The 27,929-nt window shown below is 43.4% G+C and overlaps 3 protein-coding genes across 9 annotated transcripts in view; 1 reads left to right on the top strand and 2 right to left on the bottom strand.

Moving 5' to 3' along the window:
- RBM15 (RNA binding motif protein 15) overlaps positions 1 to 7,101 on the top strand; it is a 31,008-nt gene extending 23,907 nt beyond the window's left edge. For both annotated transcript variants that reach the window (XM_014534603.1, XM_014534604.1), the window contains one exon: positions 6,286 to 7,101. The gene's annotated coding sequence lies outside the window, so the exon portion shown is untranslated. The remainder of the gene's footprint in view (positions 1 to 6,285) is intronic.
- On the bottom strand, positions 139 to 22,414 carry SLC16A4 (solute carrier family 16, member 4). Of its 6 annotated transcripts, XM_005860045.2 has the most exons (10): positions 22,170 to 22,413; positions 20,728 to 20,774; positions 20,380 to 20,427; positions 14,467 to 14,599; positions 13,636 to 13,797; positions 13,313 to 13,474; positions 11,645 to 12,163; positions 9,837 to 10,048; positions 8,714 to 8,807; positions 139 to 639 (listed from the first exon to the last, which is right to left on the bottom strand). In XM_005860045.2, the coding sequence occupies exons 2-10, from the start codon at positions 20,761 to 20,763 to the stop codon at positions 515 to 517; spliced, it is 1,491 nt and encodes a 496-aa protein (XP_005860107.1). In that variant the 5' UTR covers positions 20,764 to 20,774; positions 22,170 to 22,413; the 3' UTR covers positions 139 to 514. The 6 variants fall into 6 exon arrangements, with proteins under 6 accessions (XP_005860107.1, XP_014390094.1, XP_014390095.1 ...); XM_014534608.1 differs by lacking the exon at positions 20,380 to 20,427 and having other exon boundaries at positions 20,680 to 20,774; positions 22,170 to 22,414; XM_014534609.1 differs by lacking the exon at positions 20,380 to 20,427 and having other exon boundaries at positions 13,636 to 13,779; positions 20,680 to 20,774; positions 22,170 to 22,412.
- A 2,123-nt stretch (positions 22,415 to 24,537) lies between these two features.
- LAMTOR5 (late endosomal/lysosomal adaptor, MAPK and MTOR activator 5) lies at positions 24,538 to 27,438 on the bottom strand. The gene is made up of 3 exons (XM_005860044.2): positions 27,233 to 27,438; positions 25,341 to 25,458; positions 24,538 to 24,840 (listed from the first exon to the last, which is right to left on the bottom strand). Exons 1-3 carry the CDS (start codon positions 27,291 to 27,293, stop codon positions 24,780 to 24,782), a joined length of 240 nt encoding a protein of 79 aa, XP_005860106.1. The 5' UTR covers positions 27,294 to 27,438; the 3' UTR covers positions 24,538 to 24,779.
- Between the last annotated feature and the right edge of the window lie 491 nt (positions 27,439 to 27,929).

The raw sequence follows: 27,929 nt of genomic DNA, 5'->3' as shown, positions 1-27,929 counted from the left end.
TAAGCAAAGATAAACTTTTGGGGCGTATATAATATTACAATCACTAAATAAAGTTTTCATATTCAGATTCCAGAGTTCTAGTCAACCAGTGGATATATTTAATACCTTAAATTAAGGAAAATGTTTTTCTGCCTTCACTTATTTTATTGACTGAATTACCATGCACATTTGAGAGTTTGGTTATTATTACAGTTACATTCTGATTCTCATTTAATAACTAAGGTGGCTGCTTTAACTGATTAAAATGATAACCTATTAAGTACTAACAAATGGCATGCTTTCAGTTGCTACTACCCCTTTCTTACCACCAATTCATTCTTAGGAATGGCAAAGGAAAAGGGAACCTTAAAAACTATTTGTTTTGCCTTCTTATTTTACAAATGAGGAAACTGTTCTTCTGAAATTTTGTGTCCGGTAACTTATTCCTGTAAGTTTTCTTTTGTTTCTAATGACTTACGAGTTTAGCTTTTCTTTTGTTAAGCTTGCACTTGATTGCAGTCCTCTCTCCTTCCGGTCAGACTCTGCTTTTCCATCTCTCAGCCAGTGGTACAAAGAAAAGGGAAAGTGAAGAGAGGAGGAAGCATGTGCCAGAGAAGTAGAAGGAGCCTGCGTATGTCTGGGTGTAGTCATATAACCAGCCTGGAAGGAAGGAATGGTTTCTGTTAGCCAAGCAAACCTTCCCGTTAGTCATTCTCAGCCATGAACTTTTCTCGAAGAAAAGAACCTCATGTACTTAACCAGTCTGTATTGTGACCTATTAGAAAGTTAGTCCAGCTCCTTACCTGTCTTATTTCTAGTGATGGAGTTACTTGCATCAGTTTCACTTGATTTAGGGACTCAACCCATGTAGACAGTCATTGTGGACCCAGAACTCATCTCCGATCTTAGAAGTTGGAGAAAATTAGGAACACCTACCATTTCATTTTCTGATGAATCTTATTAGAAGGCACCATTCTTACAAAGAAAACAATTGTAAATTCCTAATGTTTTCCAAAGAAAAAAAGTAAGAGAACTGATCCTCCCCCCTCCCCTACCCCCAAGCAAATGTTTGAGTGTTTACTGTTCCCAGCAGTGTGCTAGGGGTTGAGGATACAATGATGACCCCAAAGAGACGTGGTCCTGGCCCTCGCAGACTGTACAGTTTAGTGGGGGGTTAGGTGTTAACCACATAAATTGCAAGTGATAAGGGCTATGAAGGGGAGGTTCAGGACACCCTGAGAGCATAGGAAAAGGAACTGACTATTTGGTCAAGTGAGTGAAATGATGGCTGAAATTCTCCCTGACGTGCTCTTTCAAAGCATGAATGGGGAGGGGTCCTCGAAATCCTTAGGCTAATGGCACATACTAGAACTTAAGTGAAACCCCTTTTAAAAAACAAAACAGTTTTGACCTCACAGACTCCCTAAAAAGGTCTCAGGACCTCTGGGGAGTCCACTGACCACATTTGGCAACCCCTTTTCTAGAGATTGTATGCATTTTATGTTTTTAAATGCACACTTACATTATGGCTTTTATATTTAAAATCCAAAAAAACTTAGAGAGTTAAAGCTGTTATTCTGATTATTTATTTAAAAAATGTTGGTGCTGTACGCTGGCACAGTTCTGGGTACTGGGGATATACCCATGAACAAAATAGATGGAAGTCTGCCCTCATGGGATGTACGTTGTGTCTTTTGATTTTTGTTTATATCTTGGAACATGATTTCTCACTGGAAGTATAGAGTATACCTTGTCCTCTTTGTTCTCTTATTTGGCTCTGAAACAGACTTTAAAAATGTTTTTAGTTATTTTTCATTCGCTTTATGTTTCTTGTTCGTAATGTAATGAATGGATGGAATGTTTTATCGCCTCTTAAATTCAGCTAACTTTAAGTTGCTTTTTACCTATTGACTCCTTGTTTGATCAGTGACCACAAATGCTTTTTGGAGTTAAGCAAAAGAGTGGGTGAAACTTACTAGGACAAGTCCTTGTTGATTGTGATTGACCTTTATATACCTGAAAAATAGGTGACCAATCTCTCAACTTCTAGAAATTTCTAGGAAGGAGGAAGTGTGAAAAACAACCACACTCCCTTTTATCCCTTGTCATTGTTGCCTTAGTCCCACCAGTACAGCAAATTTACCAGCATAATCTCCTGTGAATTATGAGACAGCAGTATTAGAAATAATACTATGGGAAAGACTAGAAATTCTTGGGTATGGAGATAAACAGTGTTGCTAAAGGTCAGGAGAGCATAGCTAAAAGTAGTGAAAATGAGTTGTTTTTTAAGAAATCCCAGAGGGCCTAAAACATTTTCAGAGAAAATGCTTATAAGCCTTTAATTTCACCCACATACACACATTGAAAGTCAGAATGTTGCTTTAGAAACATTAAAGATTAATGAAATAATTTGTTTTAAATTTGTTTTTTCTCTTTATACTTGATAATTGAGATGTTAGTATATATGTTTTTTTATCTTATCTCTACGACCCAACTGCCATTCAGTGGGATTATAATGTGCAGTGAGTATTTACTTTTAGGAGTCTATTTATAATAGCAAATATGAGGTGAAATGTAGGATGCATTATTGATTAATTATCTATGAAAGTATTAGTTGTCATAATCAGCTTAGCTTTAAGTGGCTGCTAGGTAAGTTAAATTCAGAACTTGGTTGTTGTTTCCCCCCCCCACTCTATTTGGTTGGAATAATTAGCCTTTCCCCACCACTGAATAATAAAAGAACGCTGTATAATTGGTCAGATTTTATCAGATCTCTGTACTTTTTAAAGAATAGTATGAAAAAGCTGTATAACAGTGCACTTGCAACCCTACCACTTTAATGCTTCTAAGTATATATTTTTAAAAGAAATTATTGTTGGTAGTTCAAAAGCCACTCTGTTTTAAATGGAAACACACACATAGTTGACATTCAAAAGTCTGGGTTCATTTGTAGCCATAGCAGAGAAAGTCGTGATTAGGTACCATCCACAATTCAGGAAAGTGTGTATGTCTGTGTGTCCACTCCATGTGTGTAGCCACCCCTGAGGTACGCCAGCAACTTCCCAAGCTGCAGTCCCCTGTGAGCACATCCTCAGTGTCTCCAGACACCTGAGATGCATGTTCGTCGCTCATTGGTTCCCCGCAAGGGAACTTCATCCTGGATGGTGCCCAGTTGATTCTTAGGCACAAAAACTTGTTCTCCAAATCACTTCATCTATAGCTCTATAACCCATGTTTTGGGCAGGAATGTCTAATAATGTTTCCTATGATAATTTAAAACAACTAAGAAGATAGGGCTCAGCTTCCTTCATTAGTTTTGTAAACCAGTTTCTTACAGTGAACACAAAAGGGATTAGAATAATATGTCAAGTTTGATTTGTAATCTAGGATTTTAAATTCATTTAATAAAATGTCAGCATTTTAAAACTATTTAACATAATGTTATGGGTTAAGCCATACATGTTTAAAGATGAGTTTAACAACCTGTATTAAAAGTATTCAGACCTTAATATCTTAGAACTTGATTGAGCTCAGTTATGACTCTTTTTTATTAGGATTAGTACTATTAGGTTTCCTGTTGGTCACCTTGTGAAAACCTGAAATATACCCAGAAAGTCCTTAATTCCAAAGTTCCTTGATGCTAGTTCAAGTTAGTGGCTGAGAATTCTGTAAGAGACTAGCGGTGTTGAACCAGAACTTGCAGCTGATGGGCTGCAGCACAGGGGCCAGCTTCCAAGGGTCCAAGACAGGGATCTCATCCGCAGGCCACCGGAGCTGCTGGCTGGCGGGTAGCAGCCTTGTTGTTTTACTCTGGGTGTACTATACCGTATTTTCTATCAGTGCCATGATGGGAAAATACATAGATATTTTCAGTAATCTTGGGAAATGTGGTTTAGCAAATTTCAACCTCAGTGTCTTTTAAGACCGGAATTTTCCAAACGCCTTATGATAGAAACTGGCAGTAAGATTTATTGGGTGAGCTTTGGGCATTGGCTCTGTGCTGTGGGTTTTACTAAAATGATTGTGGTCTGTGTTAGGATTTTGAAGCTTAAATCCTTGGCCTTGCAAAGGAATATGTTTGCAAGGGAAGGACTAACCCCCCTCCTCTTTTTAAACCATACTAAAGAGCTATTTGGATTTTTTTTATATATATATATATTTTTGTAGGGCGTCATCAATCCTGGAAATACTGAGTCAAAATAAAATTGCATGGGCATTGTTTGTGGGGGAATCACTGGATACAGAGATAATTTACATGGTTTTCCTTTGCCTCTTGAGGTTATAATAATATCCCTCAGGGTTTAGAGGACAGAGAACCTTGCTCTGCTTTCTCACTTGCCCCCACTTCCTCCCACTCTCCAGGGACTTATAGCAGACCAAAAGGTTGAGTTGTTTTGTTTGTTTGTTTTTCAAATACAGTTTCAGGCCATGGAGAAATTCCCAACTGATAGGCCAAGATGACTGATGAATGTGGAGCATATGCTTGATAACAGGTGGAGTGAGGACTGGGCGTAATATTTGTTTAATATTGTATCTGAAGTGAGGAAGGAAGAGACATAGAACATGACCTATTATTTCATGAGGAGGTGAACTTATCTGTGTTAGTGGGACAGAGGCAAACTTGGATGAATTTTCATCTAGCCACTGTCTTTTCTTATAAAACACAGATGAAGAGTTAGTGCAGTTTCACTCCATGGTATTTTTGATGAGCTGTGAAGTAAGCAAATAATAGTACGAGAGAGAGGTATTTCTTTTTTCTGTCTTTTTTTTTCATTTTTAATTTCTTTATTGATTAAGGTATTACATATTTGTCCTTATCCCCCCATTACGCCCCCCCCATGCCCTCACCCCCCTATTGTCTGTGTCCATTGGTTAGGTTTATATGCGGAGAGATGTATTTCTCCTTTAGGAACTAGTTAACTTGAACTTGTGCTGGCGTACAATCGACTTATAATTATTTGGCCTTAGAAATAGCTTTCCTCGAGTTTGTTGATAAAAACAACAAACACTTTTGTGAAGTACCCTCTGGATTGAGTGAAGCTTTAGTATAATTTATGGCCATTCTTTTTATACCACAGCTCAGAAAGTCTTCATTTAAAGGTAAGAAAATGGAGACATGGCTTACCTAAATTTTCTGTTAATAAAGTGGAAGAAGAATGCACGTTCTATTAATTCTCAGTGTTAGAGGTTCCAGGTTGCTGGTTTTAGTATTGAGTCCTGTCCGTGTATGTGCCATTACTCAGTGAGCGATGGAGGAGCATTAAGAAAAGATTGTCTTCTCTGTATCCCACGGAACAACTAGGAGAGAGCTGTGCTAATAAGGGGCTTGGTAATTATTGAATGAGTACTGAGCTATCAAATAATTGTTTCTGGTATTTTAAAGGAGTTTTCAGAAGATAATTGGGATTGATATAAATATATATTAGCATAGTATGTACACTCATCAGTTGGGAATGGGGGGTATATGGAAGAGAGGGAAACTATATTCAGTTCTGTTTTATAGTCAGCCAATATAGGCCCTTGGTTTTATTTTTACATGAAACTGAGCCTTTAACATTTTGAGCTCACACATCAAATGCCTTTGGATAGAAGATTAGGAATTTCACATAAGCAGCTTACATTTGACTAGTATGTTGGAGAATATGATTATACACTTGCTTTTTTTTTTGTCCAAGGCACTATTTTTGTATTTATATTGCTGTCTGAAGGTCTACTTTTGTTAACAGGGTCTACTAGAAATATAATGTTTTAAAATAGCAGTGCTTTTCATTTCCCCAGCATGTAGATCTGGAGGCCAGCATCCAGCAAAAACAGCAGTTGGGTTTGGATAAGTGATGACATTTGGCCTATGTGTATTTCTGCTGATCGCCCTAGGTCAGAACACCCCCTAGAGCTGGCCTAGTCTGGAATAGGCCACATTATTAACTATGAATTTGTCACTGAGTATTGTAAAGGAACAGGAGGGGCGGGCTGTATGGGTGCAGTGGGCAATGGGGTGGCTTGTGGAGGAGGTGTGTTGTTAGGGAGTAATTTTAAACTTCTTTTCAGTCCCTATCAGTGAGTTTCAGCAAAGATTTGATAAAGAATTTTGTTGCTACTATATTATCATAATCATGGTTTTAAAGGTATATAAATAAATTTTTTTTGCCAAATGCTCTATTTACATTTTTAAAAGAAAAAAAGTGTGTTTTTGTTATCTAAGTTTGATTACATAACAAACTCAGGTATGATTCTTATGGGTTTTCTATGTTTTATGAAAATATGCTGTATATGACTAACTTGCTTTTCTTTTTCATTTCCACACAGGAAAGAGAAAAATATTGTTCAGATAACTGATGTAACCATTATTAACTAGCGTTTGACTGAGGATTACTGTGGAAAGTTTTACTGTTTGCTAGATTTCTAACTTAAAATGCCTGTAATCTTTTATAGGAATTTCAACTTTTGCGATTTGGTAATAACAAATCTAACAGGTAAGTAAAAAGAATGAGAATCTCGTACAATTTGAAGATCTAAGCTTGGTTGAGAATTTAATATTTTGTAACCAGAAAGCCTGTTGATTTATTTAAAGCTGAAGACAATAATGGAACTGCCCAGTCCTGTTGAGAACTGAGTGAATCTTTAAGGCAGCATTTCTGATGTTTCTTTGGTAGTTGCTGTTGGTGTCAGAATTTAGGAACAAACCTAATGGCCTTTGTCAAGTCCTCTGTCATCTCACAGAGGACTGTGTTAAAGAGACAAAGACTTACTGAAGTTTCTCCCTCCCACTGAGTGGGCAGTGCTGCATTGTGGTCAGTGAGAGTCAGACCAAAAATCTATACATAGGCTTTCAGCAGCAGCCTTAACACTTTCTTTGACTTTTTTCCCCCCAGAACTTAAAAAATTTATAGTTGCCTAAATAACATGCTCAGAATTAGCAGGTAGAAATTATATCATGAGTTTCCTTTCTGCTGACATATAGAGCTGGGGCATTGTGGACTTTGGGTAATAAAAGACTCGTAAATTTTTTTTTTTTTATTCACTGATAGTAAGAAATGTACTTTACATCACATATACTTGAAATACATAGGTATGTGTGTGTAAAATAAAAGTTTCACAATAAAGGGATGCACTGTTTTCTAATCTGCTCTGTTGTAGTCTATCCTTTTTCATTCAAAGATAAATGAAAAGATCACGACCCAAGAAATTGATTTCAAGACACACACACATCTGCAGCTTTTCCTTTTCAGGTAGCGGTCCTCACAAAACATGCCTCGTCTCTCATACACGGACCTCTTTGAATATTTTAAGATGTGTACAAAAACTGGAATGTAAAATCTCTAAACATGCTGTAGTTCAGTTCCTTGCCTTTCTCAGTTGCATGAGATGCGCTGTGCACTGGAATTGGTTACCGCCCTATGTCTTTGGCCTGACAGGCTGAGAGTTCCAGGCATCATTGGACCCAGTCAAGAGGGGTCAAGATGGAAAGAAATGCAATGAGCAAACTGTACTTGGGCTCTCTTTTCTGTACCTCACTGACCTGGGCGCTGGCCATAAAGTAGTTCTGCCAGGTGTCTCTGGTGTTTGGTTTTCTCTTACTAGTCCCTATAGAACAATTCTGGCTTGACTCTTAAATCCCAGCCTGTTCTCCAGGTATGAAGTATAGACTGAGTTGGACAGCACGGGAAGATGTGTGTTCATACGTGCAAATAAGGATTTGGTTGTATATTTGTACCAATTTTAAGAATGATAGTGGGCAAGCTCAGACCCTTTTTCTGCCTCACTTCAGGACTGAAGGAGGCAAACGTAAGTTTTAAGTTGAATCCCTTTTTGTGGGTGTTTGGAAATGCTGTAGTAATTTCTCCATTCCAATATATTGAGAACTATAGTTTGGAAAATACTGAAGTCTGTTCCCTATAAGTAGTTAGTCTTTTAATAGTCTTGGATTAAGTGTCCAGTTAGGTAGAAAGTGAGTAAAAAACAACAACAACACACTTCAGTCTTAAAGCTAACTTACATGATCAGAACTCCCCCAGATTGTACTCTACTTGTATTTAATGTTCACCAGCGGCCCCACACAGCCTCTCCACAGAGATTCTGGCCTTTAGGCCCAGTATCCTCCCACCTTTGGTACAGACACAAAGTGAAGGGCCTCCATCCCCCTTTGACCATCAGAGATGTTGAGCCCTAGCTAGTTTGGCTCAGTGGATAGAGCGTCGGCCTGGAGACTGAAGGGTCTTGGGTTTGATTCTGGTCAAGGGCACATGCCCGGGGGGTGTGCAGTAGGCACCCAATAAATGATTCTCTCTCATCATTGATGTTTCTATCTCCCTCTCCCTTCCTCTCTGAAATATATTTTTAAAAAATAAGAGATGTTGAGAAGAGCAAAAGGGTCAGGCTTGCAGTTTCAAGCTCTATAAAAGTGACTCCTGTTCAGGTAAAAATGGTAGTGGTTCTTTTTCTTTTAAGCATCCTAGGTCTTTGAAAACTCGATAAAACTGTATTGTCTTCCCAGACAAGTAGACATGCATACAATCTCTGCTTTAAGACGCCCAAGAGGCTGTAAGAACTTCTTAATGCACATTTGTTGAATTAACCCTCAGATTCTCCTGGACTGGTGATGGCTTGTGAGGGTTGTTACAGGAACAACACAGATATCATCAGTTTCTTTTAACCTGATGTTGTCATTACATGTTCCTGTTAATCACGGGTCGGCATTTTCTTTCATTTGCTCAGAACATGGCTAAATTGTTACCTGCTATCGGTGGTCCAGAAAGGACAGCTATCCCAGTGAAGAAACTGGAAAGTCCCATAAACCTGTGTACTGCAGAATTCCCAGACAGGTCAACCTGTAGGGATTAGAATTCACTGTTAGCCAGATAGCGGGTGAGCTTCTGTGGAGACCTGTGCCTACGAGGGGACAAATACTGTTTGTCATCTCAAACTGAACCGTTGACTGCTGGGGTGATTTGGGTGGCCTTGTGCTCCGAATTGTGAAAGAGGTGAGGCAAATAGGGACCAGAAGTTTTTCGAGGCAGGCAGTGTTTCCCCTTTATGAGTAAGGGACATTGGTTTTTGTTTCTTAAGTCTTTTTGGTGGTTCAGGGTTACGTTTTTCCCTGAACCTCGCTGCTCTTCTCTGTTAGGAAATAATATTTACAATCTAGCTGACAGTGGGATTCTTGAATCCACCCGAGGCTGAGCATTGGTTTGTAAGCAATCAGACATTATGAGGAGTTGACTCAGCTTTAGAAAGTTTGGCTTTTGCCTAAGCCTCGTGTATTTCCTGCAGCACTTGGGCTAACATGGCCGTGAGGCCAGAACTCGCCCAGGGATTGTGTTCCGGCACATGGGGACTTGGTGCTAAGGAGAACCCAGAAGTTTGTATGTCAGTTCCACTTGGGTCCAGGACTTGAAGTCGATTGGGGGTAAAAATGGAGAAGAGTTTTTTTAAGTGCCCCTGTTGAAATACAGAGCTTCTCTCAGTAAGAGAGAAGTCACACTGGTCAGGAAGGCCTTTTTCTCTCAGGAGCTCTTCAGGGTTGTGTCTTAGAGGGAGCCAAAGAAGTTTCCAGAACTGAAGGGAAGAAGTGAACAGAAGCCTGACCTGGGAAACTGATCAGCAAAATGGAATCCTGCTGGTCCCTTACTGGTTTCCATTTCTTTCCTGTTCCCTGTGGACAGTCCTCCCATCATTCCAACCCCCGAGGTAAGATGAGTAACTGGATTAGGATATAGCTACAGGGTTTCTGAGGCCTTGGCTGTGATATTTTGTAATCATAAAATTAATACAAAATATGTGTTCTCTTTGGGCAACATTATTCTTCATCCTTGCTTTTACTAAATGGTTTAACAATGTTAATGAGTGTGTCTACTCACCAGAACAGGAAGTATCAATGCCAGGTAACCACCAGAGAAAATGGCAAAGAGGACGGTATAGGTCATCAGTAGTGGGAAGGTGGTGGCTAACGGAGCAAGCAGGTTAGTGATGCCGCAGAGTGCGAGGTAAGACTTGTGGTAATGGTACTTGCTGGTCCAGTTTTGATCAGCAATCCATCCAGAGAGAAGCTGACTGACTGCCTCAGTGATACCTAGAAGAAGTTTGAAAGGTTTTATGAAATCCTAATTCCATTTTTCCCAGTCCCTTTGAAGAATGTAAATGCCTAAGGCATCTTTTCCTAAGTAATAAGACTTCATCCTTAGGCTAGGACACACGAGAAAAAAACAACAACGGTTTCATTTGCCTATCAGTAGATTATATCATTTACTTACTAGTAAGTACTCCAGACACATCTAATAAATTACCAGAAAGTTCATACCACTGAGCTGGGAGTCCCTGGTTACAGAGGACCCCGGGCTCAGGGAGCCTTCCTCAAAAAGGAAGTGTGCGTTTGTAAAGACTAGTGGGCCTCCGGTTTGTGTCCTGGGGAAGTCAGAGGGTGGATGATGAGTATAAATAATAAAGCCTTATGTTTACAAAAAGAAAAAGGAGGTGTTGGGACTCTTTTATAATTGCATGTGAGGATTTGAAAATTAAGTCCTTCTCCAGAGGTTGTTATGCTTAACTTGGAAAATATGTAGGAAGTCTGGAAATGGGAGATCATATTTTGAACATGACCTATGATGTAACTTGAACAAAATGTAAGAACCACAATTTCGCTTAATTTCATAACAGAAATTCTTAACCTTTATCCTGTTAGAAGCTAATGTAGTGGTTAAATACCAAGAGATTTTCCCCAACAGTAGCATGAGCTGTGGTGGTTTTATGCTTCAAATCCTTCCTACAGTTCAAACATAAATTGCTCCACACACACACATTAAAAAGAAATAAAAATACAGAATACTACCATTTCTGTATTTTTACAGTTATTTCCTAGGACACATACTGAGTTTGTTACGTTCTTTTGTTCCATTATATAGCCCTAATCTCATCTACATTGATACTACTAGACACTTTAGTGAGAACGTCTGTTGAGCTATGTATCTTTTGTGTGTGTGTACATACATTTTATTTGGTTGAGAGTACCTTTGCAGTTGGAGGCGGAGTGCAGTCAGTTTTGTAAGGCTTGGTGAATAGTCTTGCAGAGGAAAGTCACTGTGAGCTACCGAGACTTTCCAGATAACTGGAGATAACCGGTTCCATTTCATCCCTTCTCAGTTTTTAAAAACTATCAGTCAATCCATTAGTGACTAGCCTCAACAGGCATATATATGTCTTACTATGAGTTCAAGTGGAAAATGCTTAGCTACAAATATTAGTAGAACATGACTGCATGCTTACAATGGGCCAAGCACCATCCTAAACCTCTCATACATGACTTGTTTAATCCTCATAACCGTATCAGGGTAGGTAGGTACTATTATCCCTATATTACAGATGAGGACATTGAGGCACAGAGAAAGCACATAACCTGCCCAAGGTCATACAGCTCGGAAATACAGAGCAAAAACTTGACCCCGGGAAGTCTAGCTCCAGAATGAAACCTTTCAACCAGTGCACGATGCTGTCTGCCTGGAATTTCTTTTGCTCCTCGAGTGGTGGTTGCCACTCGCCACTCAGCACCAGCTTTTAAAAATACTGTATTTTCCAACAAATACCTAATGTCTACTGTGTCAGACACCTACGAAAAACTAACAAGACTTTCTGTTTGCTCGTTTGAGTGTGAGGTTGCAGTAGGGTTTCTCACCAGCTACAGAAACGAGGTAGGAGGCGTCCATCATGTCGATCCCCAGTGTTTTGGCTCTGGCTACCAGGTGGAGGGTAGGGATCAAATATGCCAGCTGACTGAAGAGAAGAGACCAGGTAAATATGCAGAAGAAAGGGTTCTTTAAAAGAGAAATATCACAGAGGTTTTGTTTACAGCTCCACAAAGTAGCCTTTTGCTGGAAACGTGCATCTTTAGGTATTAGGAACAGTCTGTTCCTGTTTGGCCCATTGTTGACCTCTTCGTTTTGGTGTTGCGAGTCTATGAAACCTGTACCGGCTTGTCCAACCTTCTGCATAGTCTTGTCCCTGATGGGGAACTCTGGCGTCTCGCTGCAGTGTGACATGTCCGTCCCGCGCCCTGCCTCTGGACCACTTGCAGGCAGGCTGCTACCTTTATCTTTCCCATCAGAGTTGCTCCCGCTTGTGCTGTGGATGGGTCTCAAGAGCATACTCGAAGGCACCAAGTTCAGTATGATAGCTCCAAATAACATAAGGGCACCTAAATAGAAATCTCGAAGTTGTTAAAAATGACCCCTCTCATTTCATAATGCCCTGTTCTCAGGCTCAGAATATTCATAGTGTTGCTAAATAGTCATAGCGCGATAATTCCTTGAGGTACTACTTTGTCTCCCGATTTTAACTGGAAGTAATGAAATCTGGTGACTTGTTACCATACACACTGCTGTATCCTTGTGAAACGGTGGCCTTTTGCAGATAGGATACCAGAAAGCTGGCATGGAAGGAGAGTTATTTGTGCTAAAGGAAAAGAGAATAAGGGTTTTCTTGGAGGAGCCGGGGGAGCTATTTCAAGTGTTAGAAAATTACATGGTGTTTTGAAGAGGGACTTGAAATGCTCTGAAGTGGGTATAAATGTTGAAAGAAGGCAGGTGCCAGTTTCGCCTCTGAAGCCGAGTAGGTAGGTCTTGATTTCCGTGTGGCCTGACTGAAGCTGAGGTGTGTGTGTTGCTCCTAGAGACAGGGCTGGCCACAGGTCCCGCCATCCTGTCACGGGTTTGTCAGCTGGGCCTGTTCATGAGACTCCTGCACAACTGCTCTGTGAACTTATGTCTGTTTCTCTAAGAAGTAGACATATACATACATATGTGCATATCATGTTTCCAGTAATGTAAGATGATTTAATACAGATATTTTCTGTAAGGCACAAAGAAAATTGTGAAGTGAATGATTTTCATTCATTTGTGTAAAAGATTACGTATTAAGGATCATAATCTTTTTACCCCTTTTTTTTTTTTTTGGTTCTGGTTTAGTGAGTCCAATGGAGGAGGCATGTTTTATGCAGATTTTTTTCTTAAAGGGAGAATTTGGAAAGAATTCTTTGGTGGTGGAAGGAGAGGGTGCCCTTGTCTCTCCAGGGATATCGCTGTCCCTGCAGGGTGTTTCACAGCTAACAGAGGAGCTCTGTGCCCCAGACAGGACCCTGGGCTGAACTCGGAGCTGCTGGTGTGGCTGGCAGAGCCTGCAAGTAGTTCAAGATCTCGCTGCTGTGTATTCCCCAAGGAGGAGGAGCATGATTCTTTAGAAATCATTTCTACTCTGGCTCCAAACATCTTCACCTCCAGTCATCAAGGGGAAAAACTGAACTTGAAATCTTGCATAGTTGATAGGTCAGACACTTAGAATGACTCACCTGTCCAGTCATATAGATCTATCAGGACTTTTGCAAAAGGTGCCAAGAGAAATGTCAGTCCCATCCCTGAACGGGCAATAGCTGTAGAAAGCCCTAATCGTTTTTTGAAGTATTTGCTCATTACCACTATTGCTCCTTGGTACAGGAAAGCGGAACCCAAACCTAAAAAGAAAACCATAATAGTTTGGAATCACTTACATGAGGTGCCTTATACCAGATGGATATTCTGGACCGAGATAATGAAACTAGGCCTTTTGGACACGTGGCCAGTAAGAGGGAGGTTCCTGGTTCCCTTTTTTCTAACCTTTTTACCGTGGACTCACCAGGTAAAACTCCCATAGTCACACACAGAAAGGGGATGCTCGTGGCCCAGCTGCTGATCACATATCCACCGGAAACGAGGAAGGCCCCAAGCAGGGAGGCAGTCTTCTCGCCATATACGTCACAGATAATGGCAACCAGGGGGCCTTGGGGAGAAAGAAAAGCTGGTACTAGGTGAGTGCTTGGCGTCCCTTATCCTGGCGTCGGCTGAAATGAGCAGCTTTAGGAAAACACTTCAGAGTCTTGTGTGTCCTTCACAGAGGTATCTGTGTTGGGCTTTACCAGTCCCAGTCCCACACTGTTCGCTTTGTTTTTTAAGGAAAAAATTATAAATAAGCAGGTTTGGAGGTGAAGCTTACTGAGAATGCATTGCAAAACCTCCACACACTGAGAGTGCGTCTGGTGGCCTATGACTAGGACAAGTTTGCTCCTTAACCTCTGCACCACGCTAGGCTCCAAATAGAACTGCGGGAAAAGGAATTGGTTCCCAACTTGTTTTGCGAAAGGTTAGGTGATCAGGTCAGAACTCCGAGGTCTGACTTCCCAGCTGACAGGGTGGCTCACTGAACCTAGGGAAAGGCACTGTGGAAAGAAACACGGCATGAGAAATCATGCAGTTAAGTAGTTGGACTCTGGACTCCCACTTTCTTTGTTTGAACTCTGTAATTTTTCCAATTTCACCAAGTCAGGTGGAGGCTAAACACTGCAGGTTTGTCCTTTTCTCGGCTGTCCGTATTAATAACGACCCTGAGTGTAGCGCGCCTCATGCTTGTTCCTAGAATCGCCTTCTGGGCCTTCTCCTTGGACAGCGACCTTATCCCTGGGCTTCATACCTGCAGAAAAGCTGAGTGATGACATGATGGAGCCAATCCAACTAGTTTGCTCTGAGGTGCCTTCAAATTCTTCTTGAAAAACCACAAAGAAAATTGCAAAAGTCTTGTTCATCCCCAAAACAAACATGTTGACCTAAATGAAAGCAGACAGAGTCCAAGTCAGGGTGCAACAGAGGGGTTACAGCTGCTCGGGGTTCCGATTCCCCAGCTCACCAGCACTTACCGTTCATGCATTTTATATTTTATGGGGTGGTCATCCCCTAAGAGCTTCTCTAAGCACTTTACATGAGTATCCCCTTGAATCATCACAAGGCTGTGGAGTAGGTGTGTCACTGTTGTACTAGTGACCAGGAAATTGAGGTTTAAGGAAATTGCTGAAGAGGGGGGTACTGGGGTTGCCATTTGAACCCAGATCAACCCCTACTCTACTGTTCTATGACATTAGCATCTATTAAGCACAGCCGAGTCCAGTTACCTTTGTGAGAGATGCGTGTTGGTCCAAAAGATGAATTGTTCCTATCAGTTCCTGGGTTAGCTTTGCTTTAACTCTGCTCTTGAGCTGAGTACCATTCATCACCTGATATATAAGTAGGGTGACCATATAGTAATTTATCCAAATTGAGACACTTTTCAGAGCAAAAGGGAGCACTGTTAATTGTGCCAGGACAAGAGTAAACCAGGTCACCTGGTTGGGTCACATGCCCGCTAGGAGGCGCTCTCCTTGGAGGTCAGGTTTCTTTGTGTGGAGTGCTAGTATATATGCCCCTAGACCAGTGGTTCTCAACCTTCCTAATGCTGCGACCCTTAAATACAGTTCCTCATGTTGTGGTGACCCCCAACCATAAAATTCTTTTCGTTGCTACTTCATAACTGTAATTTTGCTACTGTTATGAATCGTAATGTAAATATCTGATATGCAGGATGTATTTGGGGGGGAGTTAAGCTTCGTACATTTTGTATTTTACAGAAGTTAAGATTCCTCTTTTGTATAGTGGAGATGAAGTCAATGTTAGCTAGCTCACAGGACTGCGAAGATTGAGAAGGTTCTGGTAAAGTACTTAATACAGGTGTTTCTCAACTTATGCTGGGGTTGCACCCCGATAAACCCATCATGAGTTGAAAATATTCTTGGCTGAAAATGCATTTCATACACCTAACCTACTGAACATTATTGCATAGCCTACGTCAGAGATGCTCAGAACACTTACGATAGCCTACAGTTGGGCAGAATCATCCAACAGACGATTTTACAATAAAGCATTGAATATCTCATGGAATTTACCACTTTTGTACCATTGAAAAGTTGAACAATCATTAAGTCAAGCCATCAATTCAGGGACCATTAAGTAGCACTTAATATTCAAATTATTAACTATGATTTTATTATCTTTAACCATTAATATTTTTCAGGCATTTCAAACTCATTCATATAACTGTCTACCATACTAACTCATGTCAACTCATCCAAAACGAAAGTCTTCTCTTGTCCCATGCCCACTTTTCCTTCTCATTTCCCTTTTATTGCTACCACCTACCCACTCGGCCGAGTCAGCCTGCCTCTTCGTTCCCTTAACCCCTACCTGCTAGAGAATCAAGACCTTCCCCTCCATCCCCAGCTAGACTCGTATTTCAGAAATAGTATTCTCTCCTGTCTGGAGAAAGGGACTAAGAACCAGAGGTGGTGCTCCGAGGTTGCAAAAGTTGGGCGTGGTAAGGAGGTCCCTTAATAGATTTTTCCCATTTTAACTTGATAGAAGCTACTGCTTTTTCATTATTTACAGTGAACAATGCTATGGACGCCAGGGCTCTATATTTAAAAGTGAAAACTATTTTATCAGGCCCTCATTAGGACAGTTTGTCATCAGCATGTACCCAGAGGTATTTCTATCAGGAAGTGGGGCTACAGAACATGCAAGAACCTCGAACAACCCAGACTTGTTTCTGTTGGTTCAATATACAGAGTGGTGATTGTGCCATCATGAGCAAGGACACAGTGAGGCATCATTCTGGAAAACATCCTTCCTCTTTAACCACGGGTTCTGTGCTGGCATCTAAAGGGTACTGGCCTCTGCATCCTGAATTTGGCTAGCTACTGGTCTCTCAGTTCAGAAGCTGGCCGCTCTGGTCCGTCTTTGACGTCTGGGCAAAGCAAGTGGCTATGACTTGTATCTAATCACTGAGTCTGCGTCTTCCCCTGTGGATATCAACAAAGCCAAGGTCAGCCTTTGCGTCTACCGTGCCTCCCTTATCTTGTAACCTTCCAACTTTGTTTCTGTTCTCTCCCCCAACCCCTACCCCCCTCACTGAGAGAACGTTTATTAAAGCTGGGAACAGTGAAACAAGGACAGGCCTAGGATAGAAGAAGAAACAGAGGAGAGGTTAGGCGGGGAAATGGGCCTAGCTGGGCTGCTTTGGCTCACTATGGAGTCAGAGAAAAGGGGGCCTTGTGGACAAGTTCAGAGGGTTTGTCCAGGACGAGCTGCCGCTGCCCATTGTTCACTGGGCAAGTCCCATGGGGTCCTTTAGAGTTTAGGAGGTACACGCCTGTGGGGGAAGAAGAGGAAGGGAATGGTAAGGGTGTGCTCCCTGCGGGGAGAGCACGCCTCTTTTTCTTTGGACTCAGATATTAAAAGTCTTTTCCCCACGCCTAGATCTCTGCTTTGTTAATCGGATTAGACAAATCTGGATTTCATCCCATGCTTTGGACCAAGGTCGCTGGGTTTTAGTCCTGTCCGAGTCCGGTCAGACGTTGTCAATGGGCTCACCCCAAAACAAAAGCCTTTGAAATTTTCCTGTGGCTGATCCAGCACCATTATTTCCTTTTTATCTTTCCCCGCCCCCCCACCCCCCCCAAGAACTTCCTCATCCAGATCATTTTAATTAGAATATTGTCTTGGGGCTGGGTCAGCCACAGGGGCCCCTTTTGAATAAAGAGCATCAGGCTTTGTTAGAAATTATTGTTTAATAGCAAGTTTCCTCCACCCTAGATTCCCCTGTAGCATCCCCTTGCTCTTCCTGACCTTCACAGACAAAGAATAGTCTGTTAGGTTATCTGCACTTCCTCTGTCTCGGCACCCGCTGTGCCGGCTCTTATCGAGGTTATCAGAGACTCCCTGTGGCTACACTAACAGCCCTTTGTCATCTGACTTCTCAGCAGCTTCTGCTCCTCTGGACATTTCTGCCTTCCCTTAGGGGGTGCTGCATGCCTGGACCCCTGACTTCTGACTGCTTCTCGGTTTCCTCTGTGGGCAACTCCACCAGTTCCCTAGGTCTCGATTCCCCCAGGACTAATTGCTCTTGGTTGCTCCGCCCTCTCCCTGGCATTTGGACCCACCCGTCTCATTGTTCCAGCCACCACCGATGCTGGTGACTCACAAATTTCAGGGTGCAGACCCCGTGCTCCACATGCACATGGACTGCCGCACGCCCCTCAGACTGTCCAAAGTCAGTCCACCCAAGCCATCTGCAGATTCCCTCCCTTCCCTCTCCCCCCAGCTCACCGAATGACATCTATCAGCCTCCATGTTGCCTGAGACAACCCAGGATTCCGACTCTCCTGGAGCTGCAGTTACTCTGCAAGTCTTACAGGTCTACCTCCTCAGTGTAGCTCAGATCTGTATTCTCTCCATCCCCATCGCTGCTCCAGAACTTAGGGCCTTACTGTGTTTTCACCTGGATCATTGCAACATCCCTCCAATGGATGCCCCTGCCTCCAGGCCTCACCCCAGCAATCCCTATCCACCCTGCAGCCCGAGCTATTTTCCTGGCCTGCAGATCTGATCCCATCACTCCTGCTTCATTTCTTTCTTTTCTTTTTTTAAATTTTGTTTTATTGCTTAAAGTATTACAAAGAGTATTATATATGTCTCCTTTTTTTTTCTCCCCTTGACCTTCCCCTGGCCTCCCATACCCCCCAGTGTCTTGTGTCCATTGGTTATGCTTTTTCTTTTCTTTTTTTTTAACTAGCTCTCAGAGCCTCAAGATAAAAACCAAGATTCTTAACGTGTCATACAAGTCCCCTGCCCATCTCTACAATTTCAGCATTTACCACCTTCTTGTTTAGTCAGAAGTCTGCCCATCAGTCAGTCCATCTACTCACCAACAGGTATTTATTATGTGCCTACTATGTTCCAGGCTGTTTATAGGGTCTGGGCTTACAGTAGTGAGCAAACATGGTCCCTGTCCTCATGAAACATCCAATCCAGTGAGGCAGACTGAATATTGGCAGTCATGCCACTATGTGAAGTGTGGCAGCTTAGAATGAGTCCTTTTTTAAAAGTCAGGAGCTCCCAGAGAACATGTCGCGGGTGGCTTTTTCCCTCACCTCCTCAGGAGCTCATCTGTTGTAGAAAAGTACTTGTGACGCATACAGTCACCAAAGCAGGCGTCTAACTGGCCTCCAACTGCAGGCGATTAGCTTGTTAATGTTCCTTGTTAACATTTTGGGACCTAGTATATCTTATCCTATATAATGAAAGGGTAATATGCAAATTGACCCTAACGGCAGAACAACCAGAATGCCCACTCGACCAGTCACTAAGAGGCGCACTGACCACCTCTTGGTCCCTTTCCCCAGCCGGCAGGCTCCTATCGCTCAATGGCGAACTGGGAACCTGGATGGGGGGAGGGGCCAGCTGCGGGCAGCCGGGGAAGATGGCCCTGACCTCAGGCCAGGCCTAGGGACTGTACCTGCGCACAAAATTCATGCGCCCAGCCTCTAGTGCTTTTATAAGCAGCATCACACCCACCCACCCCTGCCCCCCAAAGCAGGACATTGTTTATTAATCTGGTTATGAGGCAGTTTTTCTTATCAGCAACTACATTGGTTAAATAGCTTCCTATCCTGAGGGTAATGTAGGCAAAGCAGGGTGGTTATTGGGGAGAAAGTGGGGAGAACCAGACAGACCCTCACCAACAGTGCCATCCCGCCAAGCCTGTATATGGGGAGGTGGCCCAGCCATGGGAAGGGCTCTCAGACTTTAGCATAGTTTCTAGTAACATTGAGATTCCACGTTCTTTGGTAATGAGGCTGATGTGTCACAAATGGCCGTCTGGTTAGGGACTGTATTACACAAGTCCTGGCTGAGACCTCTGCTCCTGCTTTCCCTTCTCTGTCACCAGGGAGGAGGCCTGAGCTGTAGGGCTGTGGGAGGAGGGAGGGTTGGGAGGGAAGGGGCGTCTGTGAGTAAACTGATTTGGGGACACGAGCTGTGGAGCTAGTGCCCATCTGTAGGGTTGTTTGGGGCTTAGCTGTGATAGGATTCACCGATATTCTAGAAGGACCATGCTGACATTCAGATCAGGAAGAGGGATAGAGAAGATCATTAAGAAACAAGTGCCCAGTCCAGTTGGCTTACGGATGAAGGAGAAAAAACAGGCTCCCGGTTCAGAATTTTGTGTCCTTCCCTCTCCAGACATCAGAAATACACAGGGGCTGATTCTAGCTCACGTGTGGCTGGTGGGGAAGGGTTGGAAGCCAGCAGCAGGCAGGACGGAGGAAATGTCCCCATCCCCTGTGAGTGAAGGAGGTCGCTGCCAACAGTTAGTCTACGCTGGGCTGAGTGCGGACCCCATGGAAAAACGCTTTAGCCCCTGCCAGTGCTACTTCCGGGGTGGTTCAATGTGTGCTTGTCCCCAGAACTACCTCATGTAGCCAGGGCAGAACTGTTGATGGTGACTGGAGCGTTCTGTGGTGCAGGGATGGGAGGGAGGAGGAGGACGAGACCAGATGGGAATGCTTTTGCTCAGGTGAACGGTTTCAACCTGGGCCCATTGTGGACGGCTGACTTGAGCAACCACTGGCAGTTTCTGGCCTGGCTCTGCCCCCTTTCCATTCAATGCCAAGGCTTTCATAAGGGACCTTGGCCTCCAGAGGCCGCCTTGCAGGCGGGAGGAGGGAAAGGAAATCCTTACCAGGAAGAAGTGAAGCACAATCATCCATCCCCAACCTCCATCCAGGGCCTGGGTGTAGGGGACATTCAGATCAGGAAGAGGGATAGAGAAGATCATTAAGAAACAAGTGCCCAGTCCAGTTGGCTTACGGATGAAGGAGAAAAAACAGGCTCCCGGTTCAGAATTTTGTGTCCTTCCCTCTCCAGACATCAGAAATACACAGGCTCTGCCCCCTTTCCATTCAAATGCCAAGGCTTTCATAAGGGACCTCGGCCTCCAGAGGCCGCCTTGCAGGCGGGAGGAGGGAAAGGAAATCCTTACCAGGAAGAAGTGAAGCACAATCATCCATCCCCAACCTCCATCCAGGGCCTGGGTGTAGGGTGGGGCCTTCCTTGCCCTCAGCATGGCGCAGGTCCCTGGGACAAACCCAAGACGGAGTTGATTGAGTTGACAAGAAACAGATCTAAACTTTTACACTTCACTTTTCACTGCGGTATAAAACCACTTGTACTGTAATTTTTTTTTTAGTCCAACTCTAAAAATAGATGATTTCCTCTTGTTTCTAAAGTTGTTTATAGACTAATTTTAACCTCCAAAACGCAAGCAGGACTTTGTACATCTTTGGGACTGTCCTGCAGGCTGCTTCCTGGCTTCCGCTGGCCGCTCACAGGGCTTGACATCTCCTGAAGCATGTCCTAGTCACGTGTAAAGGCTGCCTGGTCCCTGTTTTTTCTATAATCACAATCCAGGCAGAATCATGGGAGAAGGAAGAGAAGCTAATGATAGGCTGTGATTTGAGGGATTTCGAAGCCACTGAAGAGAAATCTCTTGTCACCAGTTTGGCACTAAGTTGACCACTCAGTTTATTTCAGGCAGGAATTTCAAAGGAGTTAACTGCAAAGCTCGACCTTACTGATTGTGGGTGGCGGCTCCGAGCACTGTCCTCGGTGTCCTCCCCCCAGGTCTGCACACCAGATCCCAGGGGAAGCTGTGCACCGCCCTCTGGTCCCCTGGGTGAGCTTTTGACTTTAGAGAAATTAAAAAAAAAAGGGGGGGGGTTGCCTTGGGTTAGGAATTCCATTTACAAAGCCCTCGCTAAAATGAGAATATTCTAATGGGCTAATCAGGGTTGCGGAACCTTTGTAAAACTGCCGTACGCCATTTGGATATTTATAACATCATTTGCAGGCACAAAAATATCAGCTTAAAAATTAGCCTGCTGTATTTGGTCAAACTCACCCCTAATGCCTTGGCAAGACCAGATGTTCCCCACCCCCGGGCCAAATAGACATGACAGCGAAATGCAATGACTGTTCCTTGAGTGGACCCTGGACCAGGAAAAGCGAAGAGCTTTGGGAGGTCAGTTGGAGGAGTTTGAATGTGGACTGTGAGCAAAGTTGTGCCTCTTGGGTGTGATGGTGGTCTTGTGGTTCTGCAGGAGAACATGCTGGAAAGCATCCAGGAGTGCAAGTGTCGTAATTGCTACCTCCTCACAAATGAGCATTGCTATTCGAGCCCAGGAAATGGACCTCCCAACCCTGGAGAGGGTGTGTCTTCTGTAAAATAAGCAAGTCCTGAGGACCCTGGAAGGAAAGGCAGGGGCACAGCTCTGAGTCCTGGGGAAGGGATCCAGCATGCTTCATTTCCCACTGTCAGGTCAGCAGGCAGACTGTCTCTTACTGGAAGGAGAACCCACGGCCGGGCATGCGCAATGGCCGTGTGGTGAGCAGCTGGGCTGGGGGAGAAGCCTGTGGGTCATTCAAAACATTATAGGAAACCAACCCCAATGCACAATCCTATTTTCGTCTTACCTTTGACGTGGTGTTCAGCAAAGGAATCCTTCACAGATGAGACACTCCGGGGAGAGAAATAAACTAGTTTTCTAGACTATTACTGTTTTTCCGAGGGAGTTCATAACGTTGTGCTGTGAGAACAAGTGAGCATGTAAGACTGAGGACCTCAGGGCCGATGTGGGCTCCCGGCCAGTGGACTTTACCTCGTGAGGAGCAGAGGCAGATTTGACACCACCCATCCTGGCTAGAGTTTGCCCGTAGGCGCAACAGCAAGCATCGGAGTAAACCAAGTGGAAAATCCTCTCAGTAACTACCGTTGAATCAGTTAAACAAGGAGGTGGCTCTGGTGCTGCGGTGGCTACATAAGCAAACCCAAGTCAAGGCCTGTAAACCCCTCAAGGTGAAGAAATGAAAACCCAAGGACAGCCAGTCACCAACAGCCAATCAGGCCTTACGTGACAGCCAGTCATTTCCTTGCTTGGCTTTTGCCTTTTCTCTACAAGTCTCTCCCCAAGCTGCTGTTTGTGGAGCACTCTTACCTACTTCAGGTTTGGTGCTGCCTGATTCAAATAGATTTTTGCTCAAATTCTTTCTATTTTAATGTGCCTCAGCTTCCTGTCTAACACTATACTCAAGGCAAAGAATGAGGCCCCAGGACTCAAGAGCTGTGCCCCCGCCTTTCCTTCCAGGGTCCTCAGGACTTGCTTATTTTACAGAAGACACACCCTCTCCAGGGTTGGGAGGTCCATTTCCTGGGCTCAAATGGCAGTGCTCAGTTCAGCCCATGTGTGTGACCTTACTAGCACATGAATTGACTAAGTCTGGGCTGTAACATAGGGTTCCAGACACCATTTTAATTGCTGTTTTTCATACTTGATTGCCTTACCACCAGACACCTCCCAGAGAAGGTGTATACTTGGATTTTAATGAAACTTTTCTTCTTGCATTTTGGAAATGGTTAAGGCTGAGTCTCCTAGAAAATTACGGGGATGATTCAGCTTTCTTATCCCATTTCCTTTCTGTTCCACCCTCCACCTCAAAACACACACACCAGTCAACAGGAAATTGCCTTTCATCTCCCCAGCACCCACATCCCAGGTTTCAAACCAGAATGCATGTTAGGCTAACCTGCGTTTTTCTTGATTTAGTTGGAAAGTCTGCACATATTTATGCATGTTCCTTTTTAAAAAGTAAGTGGCTTCTCAGGCTCTTAAAACCAAACTAATACTTAGAGATGAACATGCTAGCAGAATCCCAGCCAAGTGGTTTGGGAAACGCTTTATGAGTAGCGATAGGATGATAGTTACGTGATGCTGGTGCTAAGGACCGAATGACCCTCCAGCAGAAGGCAAAACCCCCAGAGAGAAGGTGAGTACTATTCAGTGTTGTCGTTACGAAATACTCGGAAAGCATTGTCTAGTAAACACCTGTAGGACTGGTTTTGGTGGAGTGTGTCGCTTTTAGCAGGGCGATCTGTGATTCTGGTCGCAGGATGAGACGAGGCCAGGCTTCACGTTGACGGAGAGCTCTGATGGAGGCAGAGGCCGGGGCAGATTCGCAGTGTGGCAGCGGCATCGGGCTGGGAGGGCTGCAGAGGCCTCAGAGATGAACTGGCACTGCTTTCATCGAGGAGCTTTGGGGTGCAGTGGGAAATGCTCACTTGGTTAGAATCTCAACTTTGCCATCTTTTAAGCCTGCAGACTCTCGGCCAGTTATCCTCTCTGAATATGTTTCCGTAGAATGTTAATATTATTTTACAAGTTTGTTGTGAGGAATATATATATGACTGCACATTATTAGACCCACTATTGATACTTAGTTCACTAAAAATGGTTCTTATTAATCAGTTGGGGCCTAATATCAAGAACAAAGACTCCTTAGCCACCATTGGGATATTAGCATTTTGGTGTCTGTACCCAGTTGACTTAATAAAACTTCTATAATCTAAACATAAATAAGTTCATTAACCTCCAACCTTCTGACTCTTGGCCCGAAAGCTATTCAACAAGAATTGCAGCTTGATATCTCCTAAGTCACTATTACCCTCACTCCACTGAGTATGTGGTGAAGACTAGACACGAATATCCCTACTTTCCAATGAATGAGAATTAAATGAGTTCCTGGCATATAGTAAGTGCTTAATGATATTAGCCATTATATTTTTATTATGGGGTAGGGATATGCTTGATTTAATACCCATGGATACTTCTGTGAGGATATATGTATTTGAGGAAGCTTCTGAAAGAGAAGAGAATAATTTGGAACAAAGGCCTCTGAAACAATTTTCAGTTTGGTAATTGAAAAAATGAACATTTGATAAGAGTTAGGGCAAGGTCGGGCGTGTTCAGACTGATAAGAGTTTAAAGAATCCAGAAAAGATCCAAGCTTTCCTCCAACCAGATTTATTGAACACAACAGAATTCTATATACAAAGTCACCCAGACCTGCTGCTGCAAAACAAGATCCTTTCTTACTAATATTTTGGTAAGTCAGTCCACAGAGTGTCCAAAAGCAACTTAGCCTAAATTAATACAAAAGTGCCCAAAGCTCACTGGATGACAGGCCTAACCACCGAAACTAACAGTGTAAGGCAAGGAGCAGACGCGCTCCGGGAGAACCTGGGCGCCATCAGGAGGCCATCTTGTGCACAGCCACTGTGATGCCGTCGTGTTTCTGGATCATAATGTTCCTGGAAGGCAAAGCGGAAGACCTTCAGTAAAACGTTGCATGTGGGAGGCAGTATGACGTTAATGGTTTAGGACACAATGAAAATGCCATTTTTCTACATGTATATATAAGCAATATATGAACACAGGAAAACATTTGGGAAATACAGAAAAGTATTAACTATAAAAATGAAATGACACATCTCCCTAGCACTGAGAGACAACCACTGTACTATTTTCCTGGTTTTATCTGCAGGTGTACTGTCACACACTTTCTCTTTACGAGCTGTGATGATATCGCGTAGTTTGTCTTCTGTTCGTGTCCGTCATTCTGAGGACACTCACTTGGAAGATCTTTAGTACTTCCATATTACAGAAGCAGTTTCTGTTCTTTGATTGGTCTTCCTATTTTTACTTTGCCCTTTGAATGAAGAACCACCAAGGAACACAGGGCAGGCCCCTGTCATTCTAAAAATCTTCCTAAATAAAAAGGAAAGGAAGGGACCTGCTGCCTTCGACTCACCCGTTATCTGACTCTAGACACACCACAGGAGTATCAGTGGGGTCTGAGGTTAGCTTAGCCGCTTGCTGGGCTAGAACAGATATCACCCCGGCGTGCTCATCTGACAGGGTCCCACGGCCTGGAAGACACAGATGATAGAATGTTGCCCAACTCTTAAAAATGAGCTTAGAGCTATAGTAGTACCTCATGAATTATTCATGAGAGTTCAGTTCATGGGCTCTTAGGTTACTGACATGAAATGATTTTGCTCTGCTGTACTCGGCTGGTTGCCTCAGTGAGAAAGCCACACACCAGTTCCTCAATCAATAAAGCCATAACAGACACTCAATTTTCAAAGTCATTCCCATCACCATCTTTAAACACCATCTCAAACATATAAGGAAGCTGTAATTTCAAGTCGCTCTGAAAGTCATAAATCCATTTCACAGGAACCTTGCTGAAATCAACAAGAAGTTCGGAGGTGAGATCGACAGCAGTACAGACAAGAGACCTGTTGAAACTTGAATTCCTCATAGGAAATTGATTTCCTTTACTGAGCTTCACCTCAAAGGGTATGAAAGTTTTCTCGGGAGCTCAGCTGTAAGTCCACCTTGACAGCATATGTGGACATTCTGTGAGCAATTCACCCCGTTAGAATAAGCCGGCTGTTTTCCAATACCAACAGAATTGGCTTTTGTTTTGGCCTGTAGATAATAACTAAACCTTGGGTGGCAGGCACAAAAAGTAATTACTAATTTACAATATATTTGCATACATAAGGGCAATGCAAGCCTATCTGCTAAATCGGGTAACAGACATGCTACTGTAGCAGATTTGTTGGGTTGACTATTATTATACAGAACATTAACTGCACAGACAGTGCAGTCTTTTGGGCCTTGAAGGCTTGTTTAAGGAACTAATTTAGTTTTATATTTCCTTGAATTTCCATTAGTGAGCTGGCAAGTGTCCCCACCCTCTTAGTTACTTACTTCTTCATCTATAATTGTTATCATTTATTGAGCATTATGTCTGGGTTATGTGTTGTGATTTACACATATAATCTTATAGTATTGTGATTGAGACTTTGGAGCCAGACTCAAATCCCAGCTAGACCACTTAATTCTTTAATCCTCACCCAAGGATATGCTTTTATTGATTTTGGATGGAGAGGAAAAGAATCATCGATGTAAGAAACACTGATTGGTTGCCTCCCAAAAGTGCTCCAACTCGGGGTCAAACCCCCAACTTTCAGTGCACAGGGCAATGCTCCCACCAACTGAGCCACACGGGCCAGGGCAACCACTTAATTTCTTTATCTACCTCATGTTTTGAGGATTAAATGACTTAGTATATGTAGAATACTTAGAACGGTGCCTGGCACACAGTAAAAGCTCAATAAATGTAATTCGATAATAATAATTATTAAACAAAAAATAATAATAATTAGTAAACAACCCAGTAAAGAAACAGGCTCGGAAAGGTTCTTTTTGGTCCAAGCAAACAGAAGAGCAGGCGGTTGAACCCAGGTGTGTCCAACTCTGACGCCTCATTTTTACTGCCGCCTCACTGTTAAGTGCAGACTAAAAATAGCATCTTGCAGGAATAATGTGAGAATGAGAAGATCAGTATACGAAGCCTCGCAGTCCAAGCAGACGGCACACATTCAATGTTACCTGAAGGCTTTCCTCAACCCACTTTTTAAAATGGGTCAAATACTATTTCAGCAGAAATGACTGTAGTGCAGGAATGTTTCTACCTTCACAAGCACCAAGTGAAAAGTTCAATCTTCTACTCTCGTTATCGGTAGATAATCTGCTTACAGAAGTGGCTGGAAAGTGGCAGGGTAATGCACACTGACTCCCAGTCAACCTCAAATGCTGTGCAACCACCAAAGGGTTGCGGGAGGTACTTACAGCCCAGGTTAAGTCCTTGTGAGTCTGTGCACAGGACTCCAACAATGGATGGATTCTTCATTCTATTTCCAGGGACACGTGAGAAAAGGAACTTAAAACATTACAACACACACAGGGATTCTACTACCAGGCAGGCACTGTATCACGTGCTTTAAATGAGTGTTTCTCAACTTTTATCACCCCCCTCCCCACCACGAGAGAAGGAAAAAACTAAATAGGTGAGTCTCTCTCTGATGACAGAAAAGAGCGTGTCCAGGCGCTTAGGCGGGCCACAGACATTCCAGGACCTAGGACTGTGTCCCTCGTTAAAAACGCAGCTTTCGTGTAACGCGGGTGCCTCCTGGGGGAGGGGGCAGCTGGGGAGCGAAGGGGCATCCGTGCGACGGAGGTGCTGCCCCGTCCACTTCCTTCGGATTCTACGTAGATATTCCTCGTTGAAAAACTGAAGGGATGTGTTTCATTTTAATCGCCAAGTAACTGGTTACACACGGAAGGAGGAGGGTGTGTGTATGTGTGTGTTTACACTGCAGGATTAGTCTACACGGTGGCACGTCCTTCCCCCAAATTAACCCAGTTCCTGAAACTCGCGAGGGCGGCCCCTGTCCAGACAATGCCAGCAGGACGAGCGGTTCAGGGCTCGGGCCGCGGAGCAACGTTCGGGAGAGTGCGGGGCCCCGCGGGCGGGATTTTGATTCCG

This window comes from Myotis brandtii, unplaced genomic scaffold (genome assembly GCF_000412655.1).
Source record: "Myotis brandtii unplaced genomic scaffold, ASM41265v1 scaffold131, whole genome shotgun sequence".
In the NCBI taxonomy this organism is placed as follows: Eukaryota; Metazoa; Chordata; class Mammalia; order Chiroptera; family Vespertilionidae; genus Myotis; species Myotis brandtii.
This window is presented reverse-complemented; position numbering and strand designations above follow the sequence as displayed.